Below are 15,812 nucleotides of genomic sequence, written 5' to 3' on the forward strand. Positions count from 1 at the left end.
AGTATGTTTAATAACATGTTTAATAATATGTTTAATAGTATGTTTAACAACATGTTTAATAAAATGTTTAATAACATGTTTAATAACATGTTTAATAGTTTGCTTAATAACATGTTTAATAACATGTTTAATAGTATGTTTAACAACGTGTTTAATAACATGTTTAATAATATGTTTAATAACATGTTTAATAACATGTTTAATAGTATGTTTAATAGTATGTTTAATAATATGTTTAATAGTATGTTTAATAATATGTTTAATAACATGTTTAATAATATGTTTAATAACATGTTTAATAATATGTTTAATAGTATGTTTAATAATATGTTTAATAACATGTTTAATAACATGTTTAATAACATGTTTAATAATATGTTTAATAACATGTTTAATAACATGTTTAATAATATGTTTAATAGTATGTTTAATAGTATGTTTAATAACATGTTTAATAGTATGTTTAATAACATGTTTAATAACATGTTTAATAACATGTTTAATAGTATGTTTAATAACATGTTCAATAACATGTTTAATAGTATGTTTAATAACATGTTTAATAATATGTTTAATAACATGTTTAATAACATGTTTAATAACATGTTTAATAGTATGTTTAATAACATGTTTAATAACATGTTTAATAGTATGTTTAATAACATGTTTAATAACATGTTTAATAACATGTTTAATAGTATGTTTAATAACATGTTTAATAGTATGTTTAATAACATGTTTAATAATATGTTTAATAACATGTTTAATAGTATGTTTAATAGTATGTTTAATAACATGTATAATAGTATGTTTAATAACATGTTTAATAACATGTATAATAATATGTTTAATAGTATGTTTAATAACATGTTCAATAACATGTTTAATAGTATGTTTAATAACATGTTTAATAGTATGTTTAATAACATGTTTAATAACATGTTTAATAGTATGTTTAATAACATGTTTAATAACATGTTTAATAACATGTTTAATAATATGTTTAATAACATGTTTAATAACATGTTTAATAGTATGTTTAATAACATGTTTAATAGTATGTTTAATAACATGTTTAATAATATGTTTAATAGTATGTTCAATAACATGTTTAATAACATGTTTAATAACATGTTTAATAGTATGTTTAATAACATGTTTAATAACATGTTTAATAATATGTTTAATAGTATGTTCAATAACATGTTTAATAACATGTTTAATAACATGTTTAATAGTATGTTTAATAACATGTTTAATAATATGTTTAATAACATGTTTAATAACATGTTTAATAAAATGTTTAATAGCATGTTTAATAGCATGTTTAATAACATGTTTAATAGCATGTTTAATAGTATGTTTAATAACATGTTTAATAGTATGTTTAATAACATGTTTAATAATATGTTTAATAACATGTTTAATAATATGTTTAATAACATGTTTAATAACATGTTTAATAGCATGTTTAATAACATGTTTAATAGTATGTTTAATAACATGTTTAATAGTATGTTTAATAACATGTTTAATAACATGTTTAATAACATGTTTAATAGTATGTTTTTATAGTATGTTTAATAACATGTTTAATAGTATGTTTAATAACATGTTTAATAACATGTTTAATATCATGTTAATAACATGTTTAATAACATGTTTAATAACATGTTAAATAACATGTTTAATAGTATGTTTAATAGCATGTTTAATAACATGTTTAATAACATGTTTAATAATATGTTTAATAGTATGTTCAATAACATGTTTAATAACATGTTTAATAAAATGTTTAATAGCATGTTTAATAGCATGTTTAATAACATGTTTAATAGCATGTTTAATAGTATGTTTAATAACATGTTTAATAGTATGTTTAATAACATGTTTAATAATATGTTTAATAACATGTTTAATAATATGTTTAATAACATGTTTAATAGCATGTTTAATAACATGTTTAATAGCATGTTTAATAGTATGTTTAATAACATGTTTAATAGTATGTTTAATAACATGTTTAATAACATGTTTAATAACATGTTTAATAGCATGTTTAATAACATGTTTAATAGCATGTTTAATAGTATGTTTAATAACATGTTTAATAGTATGTTTAATAACATGTTTAATAACATGTTTAATAACATGTTTAATATCATGTTAATAACATGTTTAATAGTATGTTTAATAGTATGTTTAATAACATGTTTAATAACATGTTTAATAACATGGGGGGGGGGGCTGGCACGCACACGCGCTCGCGGCAGGAAGCGCGCGCGCGCGTGTGCGTGCATCCGCGTCGAGCAGCAGCTCGAGCCCCAGAGCGCGAGAGCCCGTCGTCGTTGGTCGCGCCGTCGCTTCACGTCGCCGTCGCGTCCGCTCCTCCGCCCGCGACCCCCGCGTCCCCCGAGCCGCAGCCATGGCCGCTCTGTCCGGAGGAGAGATGTGCGTCAAGTACCTGATGTTTGCCTTCAACCTGGTGTTCTGGGTGAGTCATTACCGGAGCGGCGGCGGACACACCGGCGCGGTTTAATAACGGCGACGCGTTCGACTGCGCGCGCGTGTCGTTCTCGCACGCGGACGGACAACCGAGCGGAATCGGACGCTCCGGGTGCAGCTCTGCGGTCCGCGGCCCGAATACGTGACGCGGAACGCACCTTCCGCGGGTCCGCAGGCCTTATAATAACCGCGCCCGTCCGCGGGACGGTGGCGTTTCCGTGTGAGTTTGCTCCGCGTCCACTACTGAACGTGCGTCGACCGACCCGGTCGGCGGATGAATCCCCGGTGGCCGACTGACCCAATTCCGTGTGCGTGTGGTGGGCTTGCGCGCGCTGCATTTCAAACTACTCCCGAGGGAACCGGGGGGAACCGGGGGGGAACCGGGGGGGAACCGGGGGGAACCGGCGCGTCCGCTTCCAGGCGTCACGCGGTGCGCGAAATTGCGCGTGTCAGTGTCTAAGGTTGTCGGCCAGTGCGTGTGCGCGCGCGCGCGTGCGGGTCCCGGGAGCCGTGTGTGTTTATCTGGGTCCCGTCCGGCCCGGCGGGGGGGCGGGGGGGCGGGGGGGCGGGGGGGGGTCTCCACGGCGCTGCGCTACGTGCGTGTGTACGCGCCGCCGGGTTCTACATGAGCGGCCTGGGCCATATTTGAGCGTCTCACCTCATCTGACGGCGCAGAGGAAGCTGAGAGGGGTTCCCTGTGTGTGCGTGCGTGCGTGCGTGCGTGCGTGCTAGATTCATGCGTGTGTTTGTGTCTCTGCATCGACAAGGACCAGTCTAACAGTGGAACGTGGGGCCCGGTCCATACATAGTGCACAACACATACATCCTCCTCCAGCGCCTGTGTCTATTTATGGCTGCACTGGATTCCCTGACGCCGCTCTTCAGGGGACAATTCTGTGATTGCGCGGCGGGAAAAGCTGTTCGTCGTCGCCGTCGTCGTGCAGCCTGGACGCGTCTGAACAGAACACGTTGTGATCCCGCTCGCCTGGTGCAGGCCAGTCAAACAACAACAACAACAACAACAACAACAACAACAACAACGAAAAAAGAAAGTCCAAACTTCCTGTGCTCTGTGTGTTCAGAGGACGGCGGTTTGAGGACTTGGCATTCCCCCAACTATCTGTTTCCTCCTCCCACTGCTCGGTGGAGTAGTAACGGCCGTTGGTCGACGGGGGAGGAACGGCCCAACGTCCGTCCGTATGAAGTGCCCTTCAAAGGCCTTTACTGTGCACGTGTGTTTCTAAACATGTGTGTCAACATTTGTAAAAGAGAACATGAAGAGAACATGTGAGAGATGGAGAGACAGACAATAGGAAGATTTAATGGCACATATACAGTATAGTACTATGCTGCAAAGTACTTCACAGTATAGTATTATACAGTATAGTACTATACTGTATAGTGTATAATACTATACTGAATGGTACTTTACAGTATAGTACTATACTGTATAGTACTATACACCATGCAACGATCTGGCAAACAGCTGCAGGGCGCAAGATAGAAACAAAGGAGAGCAGGTCAAAGGTCATTCAGAAACACACACACACACACACTCTAAATAAACCTCACAGAAGCTCTGACGAAAAGCTTGTTAATAATTAATGTACCAGTCTGTGTGTGTGTGTGTGTGTGTGTGTGTGTGTAACATTCTACTTTTCTACACAGTTGGTCTGATCATCTTTGATTGGGACTAGTGTAACCCTCTGCAGTCGTTTACATCAGTGGTCCCCAACCTTTTTATCACCGCGGACCGGACAATGCTTGACAATTGTACTGCGGACCGGGGGGGGGGGGGGGGTTCGTAGATTGTTTATATTGAGAATATAATAAACATCATAATAAATAATAAAGAAATATATATTATAATAAAATAAATAATAAAATAATAAACGTTATAAAAAATACGAAGAACCAGCAATTCCACATTTCACATTTGTATTATTAAACACTCCATGAATGATATTTTTCAACAGCTGAAATAAAGTTGTCAGTTTGAACCGTCTCCTCTCCCCTCTCCCTCATCCCCCTCTGTTGGCGACCACAGCCCTAACGCTCTCGGACTCTGGTCGCTATGGTAACGTTTAAACATGCCTTCAAAATAAGATACAGATACGCCACAAAAATGAATATAAAGTGCATGAAAATTTTAACTCACCACAACGCTAAATCAATGAGAGCCCCGAACTTGTTTCTCTGCAACGAGTGGCATTTTTCGGCTTGCAAGCATTTCCCTGTGAATGATACAATGCGTAGATTCACACTCAGGCGCAACCTCCTTAATCCGAGCAGTTAAACCAGACAGCCGTCCGGTCATGGCAGCGGCTCCGTCCGTGCATATGCCGACACAAAAGGACCATTTAAGTTTTCCTAATATATAACCATCCAGCGACTTGAACAGTTCTGCGACTGTGGTGTTGGTTGGCAACGATAGCGCACACAACATGTCCTCATGTACATCCTCCTGATAAAGATATCGCACATAAACAAGCAGTATTGCCTTATTGTCAACATCTGTAGATTTGTCTACCTGGAGTGCGTACCACGGTGACGTATCAATCCTCTCCAACAATTGTTTCTCAATGTCTTCGGCTATTTCCTCAATGCGCAGAGTCACGGTGCTAGCCGACAAAGGTACCCGTGCTATCTTGTTAACAGCAGCCTCTCCTAGAAGTTCACGGCAAATGTCTTTAGTGGAGGGCAAGATCAACTCTTCACCAATAGTGAATGGCTTTTTAGCCTTAGCAATACGGTTAGCCACCAAGTATGATGCTCTCAGTGCATTCGCATTTATTGATGTGGTGGCCGCCAGTAATTTCTTCTGTCTTTTGTGTTCCTGTTTTTTTCTTTCAAAATACTCCGGGGGCTTGTTTTTTAATCCAGGTGCTTGGTCTCCAGGTGGCGAAGCAATTTTGAAGGCTTCATTGCCTCGTTAGAGATCCGTTCGCCGCATATTATGCAGAGCGGGCTTGGTCTGTGGGAATCACCTGTCGCGATAAATCCATACTTCAAGTAGAACTCCTGGTACTGTCTGTTAAAAACTTTCTTTTTCTAGGAAGTTGTAGGCTCTTCTTCTGTCTCTTCACCGGCCCTTTTCCCCTTCGAAAAGAAACTTTCCAAAGACGTCTGTTTTTTGCTCATTTTGCCAGCTTGTGGGTTAAATTTTTGGCGCTCATGTGACCAAGATGTAACCGAGAGAATCCGGTCATTTTTCAAAATAAAAGATTGTTCAGACTCAGATAATAAATACAACGGAAATAATTAATTATTTCTTGGGCGGCCCGGTACCAATTGATCCTACCAATTGGCCCGGGGGTTGGGGACCACTGGTTTACATCATCGATAGAAACCTCCAACATCTACCACACACACACACACACGGATGCGTTCAGATATTGTTTTTCGGAAGCGACGGCGGAAGTCAGTTTTGCAACTTGGTTGCAAGGTGTTGAGCGTGTTGTGATTAGCAAAGCGTTTCTATTTCTGCTTTTCAAAGCAACCGGCAATAGAAAATAAATTGTTTGTACTGCAGAACGTGTTTGTGGCGGTGTTCGTTTTCACGCTGATGATCTGTTTTCAGGTTTTTGTAGCAACGTGTGCTCGTCATGTCGTCAGTGGTGGAAAATAACAAAATGACAAGTACTTTGTTACTGTGCTGAAGTGCATCACATTGTATGAAGTATTAAGGCTGTAAAGATAATTAATAATGTCATGTAGGGCTGCACAATTAATCGTAGATTTATCGCGATGTCGATATTGGCCTCCATAATTCATTGATCGTGGCCGGGGATGATTTTTTAAATTAAATTAAATTTCTCAGCTGCGCCATCTCAGTGTCCCATTCACAAAAGACATTGTGCTACAGTGCAAACACGCCCTTGAAGTTTTACTTACTTTTCATCAGATCGCAATTATCCATGTGTGGCAAAGTAAATAGTCTGTAATATGTAGTGTCATTTATATATATCGCCTTAAGGAGACTGAATGTGAAGAAAGTCCTATTTTGATTCAAAGATTTGTACATTTTATACGTTCATTTGTAAGTCCATAAAATACATTATTATTGTGAAGGCAGCTCTCTGTTGATTTACAAAGTGCAATAAAATAATTGTGTGATATTAGCCGTGATAAATAATCGTGATCACGATATTGAGCAAAATAATCGTGATTATCATTTTTGCCATAATGGTGCAGCCCTAATGTCATGTAATTACTTCAGCGTATTCCGTTTGGGAGACGTTTGACATTGTACTCCACTACATTTCTAACTATGTTGCATATGACTTCAGTTAAAAACAAAACAACAGGGTTTATATTTGTATAGGATGAGATGAGGTAACAGAGATATTCTCGTGTTATGCTAAAAGTAAATGCAAGAGATCACAAGAAACTGACAGTAGCACTTCATGCTGTATTCTAGACTCTGTTACTACATCAGGATACGTGATATGACAAATACTTTTACTTACAATACATTAAGAACACTTCACTTAAGTAGAAATGTCAACGTACTTTGACTTTCACTGGAGTCACTTTGTGTCAGGGTATTTGTACTTTCAATGAAGTAAAATATGTGAACGCTTCCTCCTTGTACGGCATATGGATATTTTCTTTGTTGTGATGATGTCATAATGCAGTATTCATGTTGTGTCTGTCAGCTGGCAGGCACCGCCGTCCTCGCCATCGGCCTGTGGCTGAGGTTTGACCCAAAAACCAGCAGCTTGTTTCAAGGTGAAAACTCTCCGGTCGTCTTCTACACAGGTAATTCCAAACACACTCGTGCATAATCATCATAAGTAACATAAAATCTTTTTTTTTTTTTTTTGGTAAGATTCAGGCGGAACATTTTCTTTTAACAAAATACAGACGACTTGTGCCTTTTTGGAGGAAGTGGCCTTATATAGGTAGTATTTGGTTGACAACAACCAATGTGCTTGTTGATGCAGCTGTGGTGGGCGTGTCTGTGTGCAGGTGTTTACGTTATGATCAGTGCTGGAGCGCTGATGATGGTGGTGGGTTTCTTAGGATGTTGTGGAGCAATTCAGGAATCTCCCTGCATGCTGGGACTGGTTAGTACAACTCTTTATTATTATTGTTATTATTATAACAATGTTTGATTATTTCGTCCTATTCCCACTGATTCATACTTATACTTCCACCCAACACCCATATTAACCCAATCAACCTATCTCAGACTTGGAGGCGTGTTGGAGTCTCTTTGTGGATTCACTACGTGTGAAAAGCTGGTTCAAAACTCATTTTTAGTGGAACTCTCCTTCGACTAACAATGTTATCTGTGAATCATGTTTTGCCCTCAGGCCCCTTTCTCCCCCCATGTTGCCACATAACAACAGCTCCCACTAAGCTCCACACATGGGTGTTATCCCACTTAGGTTATTGTCAATTTAAACGCCGACCTTGAGCTAAGTAAGATACATGATGTGTCTCCACTCATCAGTGTTTACAGAACGGCCTCATGGCCCAGCCAAAGAAGTGTCTTGTTTATTCCCTCCCTCCATCCCTCCCTCCCTTCCCGTCTCCTCTCCCTGAATGTTTCCCTCCCTTCCTGCCTCCACCGCCCCCTCCCTGCCTCCACCTCTCCCTCCCTCTCTTTCTCCCCCTGGTTAATCTTCTTTTGCTTAATCTCTCAGGTGGGGGAGGAGCCTATGTAAATTGGGCACAGCTTCGGTCAAATGACCTTACTTACTAATATGTACACACATGCAAGACATGTGGCGGTGCTGAGGCGTGCACGCGCACACACACACACACACACACACACACACACACACATAAGTGTACATACACACATTTTAACGTCTGTCTCCTTTTTGTGCAGTTCTTCTTCTGCCTGCTCATCATATTTGCAATCGAGGTGGCAGCAGGAATCTGGGGTTTCTCGAACCAAAGCAAGGTACCGACCTAACGCACAGCCTCGCCCCCACACAGCAAGTTCATAAACAACACCGTGTCCAACAGCGTCACATGTGTCCTATAGGTGGTGGATGACATCACAACGTTCTACATGGAGACGTACAACAACTACCAGGCCACGGGAGACGTGCGGCTCAGGGACTCACTGCGGCTCATTCAAACGGGGGTGAGGCTTTCTGATCGGAGCTGCACTGACTCGCATGACGTTGTTGCTTAATTCTGTTGCACTCATTTGAACTCAGGCGACTCTGTGTTCCAATGAAATGGTTTGGGAAGGGTTTTTCCCTGCTGGGGGGATTTTACTGAAATGTTATTCGCGCAGAATAACAGGAGTCCCCTTGATAATTTAACCATTCAATGTGGTTCTCGGCCAGTGGAGGATCACAATCCACGTTGTTTTTTCTTGATTTTCCTGATTTAGAATTCAAACCATTTTCACAAAATCAATCCGCGACGCTTTTGCTTGAGCTCGGATGTGTAAAGGTCGAGTGTATCCATCTGATTAGAATGGCTTTGATTTAATTTAGCCGAGCAAACGACAACGTTAGAATGGGGCTTGACGTTTGTGATATGAGTCACAGAGCGTAGTTGGAAATGGTGTTTTAAAATAAAAGCGCGGCATCGGAAATTCAGTGCACTTCAAAAAATGTACTTAGACATTTTAGAAAGAAGTGGATTTATACGCCCACGACACAATTTTGGATGTTCACCCACCAGTTGAGAATTGCTGCTGTAGAATATTTTAAAATAAATGATAGAAATCCCTTAAAATAGCACTAAATCAAACAGTACCCACGGATAAGCCAGTCAGTTAGCTGTGCTGATGTTTTTATTTATTTGCAATCATGAATGTACTGGAAAGGGAAAACCTGAAGAATACACTAGCCCCATGAACTCCAGATTGGCAGAGAGAATTAAAAAGCACAGTTGCTGAATTGGGCTATTTATCTTGAGTTATGAAGAGTTCAACCTATGAATTTGTCCAGAGACAGTCCACTTTACCAGTGTGGACTAAAATAAGTTTAACTCAGTGTGTGTGTGTGTGTGCGTGTGCGTGTGTTCACAGCTGAACTGCTGTGGCCCGACTGGAACCGTGGTAGATTCCGCCAAAGACACCTGTCCCTCCAAAGAGTTGCTTGATGAGTTCATTACTAAGGTACAATGAATAAGTTCACACTCGAAAGCTGCAGCTATTGACATCTAAGTATAAAAGAAAAGTTCTCTCTCACTGTCATGAATTCTGGGATGTTTATCAAGTCACCAAAGCAACTGACAGAAGGATCTCTGATTTATGCAAACTCGACTTGGGCTGGGATGGATGATGCCAAGGGAGATTCCAAGAACGGAAGTGCAGACGTGCACAGAAATTGGTGGCCAACTATCTTGGCCGTCTTATGGTGTTGCTATGGCAACGATGCTTTATTGAAGCCAGGTCCGCTTTCCTGTGTGTTTCATAACATAAGTAATGCACGTGTTCAGAGAGACAAAGAACAAACAAAAACGAATCGACCGTGTCTGTGTTGCAGAGCTGCCCCGACGCCATCGATGAGGTGTTCGACTCCATGCACATCATCGGCGGCGTGGGCATCACGGTGGGGGTTGTCATGGTGAGTCTCAAACAGAGCTGATTGTAGTTCGCTGAACCTCAACATTACTGACAGCAAAGGACGCCTGCGTAAACAAAACCTCTTCCGTCCCAGGTGTTTGGGATGATCTTCAGCATGCTCCTCTGCTGCGCCATCAGGAAGTCTCGGGAGGTGGTGTGACGACGAGGCCCGCCGCCGCCACCTGCGAGTCCTCGTTAATGTTGCATGAAGTCATTCCCAAAATCATCTGACGCGCCACTGCCAATGGTGACACCGCTTGTTCAGGAGGGACAGCCAACACGCTTGGCGCTGTGCTTGTATTTCTATTAATGATGGGATGGATTAGTGATGCTGGGCTTAATGATCTGAAGATCAGACGTATTGTAACTTCACTGCCAAATGCTGAGGCTCACCTTCCTGGACTCGATAGACGCAATGTGGTTAATAGGTCCAATTGTAGAATGGACATCATCTGTGCTTCAATGGAGATGTAATCAGAAATGTGTGATTTGTGGACATGTGATCTCAATTGATCTTTGTGAATCGTTAATTATCAAAACAAAACAACATTGCATCGTATCTCACACACATTTCTGATGAAACCACTGGATCAATCGGTAACAAGGAGAATGGTGGCCCCGGGGCCGCTATCACCACTTCAGCATGATACAGCAACTAGCCAATGAGAACGTTTTGTTTTCCTTAATAACCTTTGAAGTAATACATTGGCGATCATTCAGAGCTCAGGCTGCGAAATGTGACAAGTGGGATTCCTCCCATCTTAATATAAGGTGTATGGTCTTGTTTTACGATAATAAGTAGCTCCTTTTTTACACAAATCCTTTCCTCTGACCTTCCGCTTTCTTAACCCATGATGAAACGCCTTCAATTCTGACTCATTTTTATTTTTTATTTTATTTGTAATAGATTTCTACAGATATGTTGTTTTATGGTACCTGCAGTTTGTCTAATACGACGGAATGATATAACTTTTTTAACGTCCTTTACATCTCACAGTGATCACACCGATTTATACTGTATGCACTTGTGTGTTGCACATAAACGAAGATGTAATAAAGCCAAATAAAGCCAAACCTGCTGCATTATATATTTACTTCTTCTGCAGATATTTTCGAATGGCTAGTACTGATTTGAGATTCACCAAATAGGATACACTTTACTTGAAATGGCTAAAATAACAAGGGCACCAAGTATAAACATGGCCGCTGCTCCATGGCTCTCTTCATGTACACAGTGAAAAAAAACAACCTGGCCTCCCCACACGCTCCCTCTCTCTCTGACGTTTGTTGTTATCAAGTCTGAGTCATCGAAAGTTAAAACAGAAGCCAGCGGCTTGTCACCTCAGAGCAGTTCCATCAAAATACTCACGGAAAAGTCGTCTGATCCCTAATTAAGCCTGTGTGTTGTGTTCAAGAGAATGCTATTTGAGTTCCTTTTAACTCAAATGACTCATCACTGGTTCAGATACAGTCCATCGGTGGGGGGGGGTGATTGGTGAACTATCCCTCTGATCACAGCAAAAGTAGTCGCAGATGAAAGCAGGAAATGCTCTGATTGCCTTGTTGACAGCTGGGTGTTTCCTTCTTGGACTCCCCGGACCCCACGATGGCAATAACGCTGATTATAGCAGAGAGGGGCTCTGTGGGTGACCCCGCAGCCCAGTCCTGTATATACTCCCCATTTATATAATAACTTGTGCACTGTCCAAAGGAAGTGGGCAGGAACGCAGAGATAAGAGAGAGGAATGTTGATACGAGCGACCAAGCCACCGACGCTCCAAGATAAACACACACATTCACACAGCCCGCACAAATTAGCACATAACTAATCACAGGGAAGAGGAAAAGCGAACAAATCGAGGACAGATTGATGTTGTTTCTCGGTAGCTGTGATGTTTTTTGTCCTACTTATTGTTATCCCCAAAACCGAGCATTTGGGGAGGCTGAACGTCCGGACCCAATCGACCGTCAAAACATTTCCCGATATCAAATTTGATTTATTTTGTTGTTGCGGACGTGGTGTATGAAAACTTTAATATAACAGTGAAAAAATAGCGCCATACAACAAGATCATCCCGTGTGCCTTAAAACCAACACACACGACTTACAACCACACCTGTGTCCATGACAATGAGGAATATATATCAAAGGTCAGACATCTCAGCCGCTTTCCTCATCGCTTTCCTCCGTGTCCTCCAGAGAGCGGCTGTAAGAGAGCGCACGCATCTCTGTTTGCAGCGGTGCACGTGTGCGCAGCAGAGCATCCGCCCGCAGGAGACCTCGGGCGCACTGGAGTACGGCCAGGATCAGCTGGTGTTTACAGGAGACCGAATCCAGACCCCAATCTGACGTAGGAACCGGCCCCACGTCATGGCCGCTCGCGTCGCCGCCTTCCAGAGGGGCGTGGCTCCCAGAGCGCCGGTCAAAGCGGCTGTGGTTTCTGAGACGGCTCAGGAGCCGCGCGTGAGCCTGCGCAGGGCGCCGGGGATGGCGGGGGTGAATCCGCTGGGGCACGCTCAGCAGAGCGTCCGCCAACAGCGGGAGCTGCTCTCGCACCGAGCTGCGCCGTCGCAGGGCGTGGTGTAACAGGAACTCGAAAGTCCCTCCGCCCGGCACGACCCACCCGGGCTCTGAGACAGACCTCGCCGAGGAGGACGCCACGACTGCTTGTGCGTGCGAGGCGCTGCCTGAGAGTATGTCCATGTTTGGACGACTGCTCGCGCGGGAGCGTGGGGACGGCCTCTCATCTGCTGGCGCGGTTCCAGCTCTTATGACCGGCTGCCAAGTGGTTAGAAGCATCTTGAGAGCGTCCTGAACGGCGGAGGCGGACTGTTCCGTCTGTCCTTCTCCAGGGCCGCAGATCACCAGGCTGTGAGGGGTGAGCTGTAGCCTTTCCTCACACGCAGAAAACGCTACATGGACGTACCTGGAAAAGAGGAAAAAGGGCGGTGTTCACTTCACGACGTGAATCGACAATAAACAATTTACGTGGAAAATAAGTGATGGAAGCCATGACGGGTGTTTGCGTGTACGAACCTGTGAGCTCCCAACACAACGGGCTTGCAGAAGGCCAGCGAGGCGACGTGCTCCCGTCCAATCAGCCGGCAGTCTGAGACGGGCTCCACACCGCTCAAATAGGCAAAGAGAGACAGCTCGTCCTCGGCGATGCACTCCACCACGGACACGCCGGCGAGCCGAGCCAATGCCAGAGCCGCCTCACACTGTTTCACAGCAGAGAGCAGCAGGGAGACGCCCAAAAGGTGAAGGGTTCGAACAACACCATCTATTGACCTCTCTGCCCAAGCAGTATATTTCAAAATACCATCGCCTCCTTCCTCCCCCGCTCTCCCGCCATTTTCCCGACCTCCCACCTCCAGTACCACATCTCCAGGTGACCCGCTTGGCCGCAGGTGCACACTTATGGCCACGGCACTGATCGGCTGGAGCTCAGACGGAGGGTGCGGCGTGGAGAAGTCCCTGTGGATCACCTGGCCCTCCATCAAACGGGAACAACTGGTGGGGAAACCGGACGCGGCGGTATGCAGCGCAGGGAAGTTGCTGTTTATAAAACGGAGGATGGAGGACGGGCGGCGAGCGGGGCACGCCCAGTGGGAGAGCAGGTCAAAGGTCAGACGGCTGATGCAGTCAGAGTGGGCGCGTCCCACCCGGGTGTGAAAGAACGCCCTCAACAGCCTATGGACGGTGGGAGCGCGCGCGTCGGCATCGGCATCTGAGCTCCCACCCTCCCATGACAGAATATCTCGGTGAGAGTCCACCGCCGCGCCCACGGCATCGTCCAGCTCCTCCAGCCCAAACGCCAGCAGCCTCTCGGCGAGGCGGCTCGCGGCGGCAGCTTGCTCCGCCGCCCGGGTCCGACAGGAGCGAGACACGCCCATCTCCCTGGAGGCCGCCGCCTCAATTCCCCGCAGCAAAGACGCCAGCAGCAAAACAAAGCTTTTGGCGCCATCGCCGGTGACGGCGCTGTGCTTCCACACACACTCCACCACCATTCTACAACAGACACACATAACAGAGGAAAACTTATTTTTTGGTGATCATAACCTTATAAGCAATCGTATCGCTATCTTTAACGATTGTTGTGGAATGTTAGTTATATCCAAAGAATGAGTTTGAATTCTTTTAAGTCTTTTCCTTGAAGGCGACGTTGGTGCTATGGTGACAGAGGATCAAGGAGATATTTAAGGTCAGAGTGTGACCAGAGAGGGTCGGCTGAAGTGACCTCATCACATGACATCATCAGGGTTTGCTTTGCCATTGCTTTTACTTGACGTCACTGTGCATCGTCCTTGCAGTTCAAGGAAGCATTTGGCGAATCATTCACCGTTTTACACGCGGCTTCAATCGTTTTGACCCACAGTCCCCACACAGAGACGCTCTCTGAGCTGTCTCCGAAAGCATTGATTATAACAGCAGGAACAGGAAGTACTTATAAAAACATATTTGTTGACTATTTCCTAAACAACTTCATGGCTGATTCTGAAGTTTGATCTTTGGTAAATAAATGTTATTCCAATGCTTGAATATTGAAGGAGCAATTTTATTCAATTACATTGTTTTAAAGAAAAGCTAGTTATGGTGCTAAGCTTTCAACTTTAAAATTTCCACTTGTATACTTTCTTTTATTTTAATCTATTTTTGCTGTTCTGTCAACTACTGCTGCTGTAATCTAGCCTGACATCGGCAGAACCTGGCGGTCTGGAACCCCTCAGTTAATTTTCAATTTCCAAGGGGGCTTATCAACGGGCGCAGACCAAAATGACTCTGGACGCTTTGGATAGACCTACAGCCAATCAGAGCAAGGAAGAGTAGCGCTGGTCCACGGAAAAATGTATGAAATACGGCAAACACATCTTTCTCATCAACAAAAGCTTGAAGTGCGGTTGTTTGTTCTTCTTTTAGAGAAAATACACCGTCCAGTTAATTTAATACTGTTGCGATAGCAGATTAAACAGAACGTTCCACATCGGCTGCAGCCATCTTGGATGTTTGCAAAAAAGCCTCAACGGCGCTGCTCTGTACAGTGATCGTATCAAACGCGCCCAACATTAGATGAAGGGTGATGATTTGCCCGATCCGACCAGGTCATTGGAAATCCATCTGAATGGGAGGAGGAGGACCAGATGCATCTGCCGGAGCAAGTACAACACGAGCCCGCAGATTCGTCTGGTTCCCGGGCTAGCTGCGATCCCTACGACCGGAACCCCTCCCGGGGGGAGATCCATAGGGTCTTATCTTACCTACCTGGCCAGCGGGTGCTCCAGCCGCAGGGCCGTCAGGATGCGGGACCCGCTGCGGCTCAGCATCACCTGTCCCGTGTCCCGGGTGAAGAGTACCTGACCCCCGCAGGGCCCGAAGCTCCGGAGGACCACGGCCTCCAGCGCGGACACCGACTGCAGGACATGGTCCAGACCGAGACGCTCCACCTGCTGCATCCGCAAAGACCCTGGCGAGACAGAAGAACGATATTCGGGTGTTAGAAATGACACATGATTTGCTTTGGATTTTTAATCAGCTTCAGGGGACACGGCAGTTTCATCTTCCATTGTGGAACACAGGACAATAGCCTCATACCTTATAAGTGATGGTGGTAAGTTTAGACAAGTTTCATTTTGGAGGATTTAAATGTATATTTAATTCTACAATTAAGAACCCAGAATCGTGATTGTGGCTAACTCTCCCATGCTTTTTTTCCGGTTTGCTTTCCATGATCCTGCCATATTGTGCACACTTAACTGTGAGTTTTATT

The 15,812-nt window shown here is 43.7% G+C and overlaps 2 protein-coding genes across 2 annotated transcripts; one reads left to right on the top strand and one right to left on the bottom strand.

Moving 5' to 3' along the window:
* The first annotated feature begins 2,307 nt into the window (after nucleotides 1–2,307).
* cd9a (CD9 molecule a) lies at nucleotides 2,308–11,133 on the top strand. The gene is made up of 8 exons (XM_080002455.1): nucleotides 2,308–2,494; nucleotides 7,164–7,266; nucleotides 7,477–7,574; nucleotides 8,345–8,419; nucleotides 8,504–8,605; nucleotides 9,506–9,595; nucleotides 9,966–10,046; nucleotides 10,140–11,133. Exons 1-8 carry the CDS (start codon nucleotides 2,426–2,428, stop codon nucleotides 10,203–10,205), a joined length of 684 nt encoding a protein of 227 aa, XP_079858581.1. The 5' UTR covers nucleotides 2,308–2,425; the 3' UTR covers nucleotides 10,206–11,133.
* A 1,072-nt stretch (nucleotides 11,134–12,205) lies between these two features.
* bbs10 (Bardet-Biedl syndrome 10) lies at nucleotides 12,206–15,498 on the bottom strand (the record flags this gene model as incomplete). Its single annotated transcript, XM_080002941.1, has 3 exons — nucleotides 12,206–12,971; nucleotides 13,082–14,056; nucleotides 15,308–15,498. 3 exons carry the CDS (start codon nucleotides 15,496–15,498, stop codon nucleotides 12,206–12,208), a joined length of 1,932 nt encoding a protein of 643 aa, XP_079859067.1.
* Nucleotides 15,499–15,812: the final 314 nt, after the last annotated feature.

The sequence above is a fragment of the Zeus faber genome (assembly GCF_960531495.2).
Source record: "Zeus faber genome assembly, chromosome: 6".
NCBI lineage: Eukaryota > Metazoa > Chordata > Actinopteri > Zeiformes > Zeidae > Zeus > Zeus faber.

Coding starts and splice junctions, on each gene's coding strand:
- cd9a (XM_080002455.1), top strand. CDS start 2,426: ATGGCCGCTCTGTCCGGAGGAGAGATGTGCGTCAAGTACCTGATGTTT. Junction 2,495..7,163: donor CCTTCAACCTGGTGTTCTGG/GTGAGTCATTAC, acceptor TGTGTCTGTCAG/CTGGCAGGCACCGCCGTCCT. Junction 7,575..8,344: donor CTCCCTGCATGCTGGGACTG/GTTAGTACAACT, acceptor CTTTTTGTGCAG/TTCTTCTTCTGCCTGCTCAT.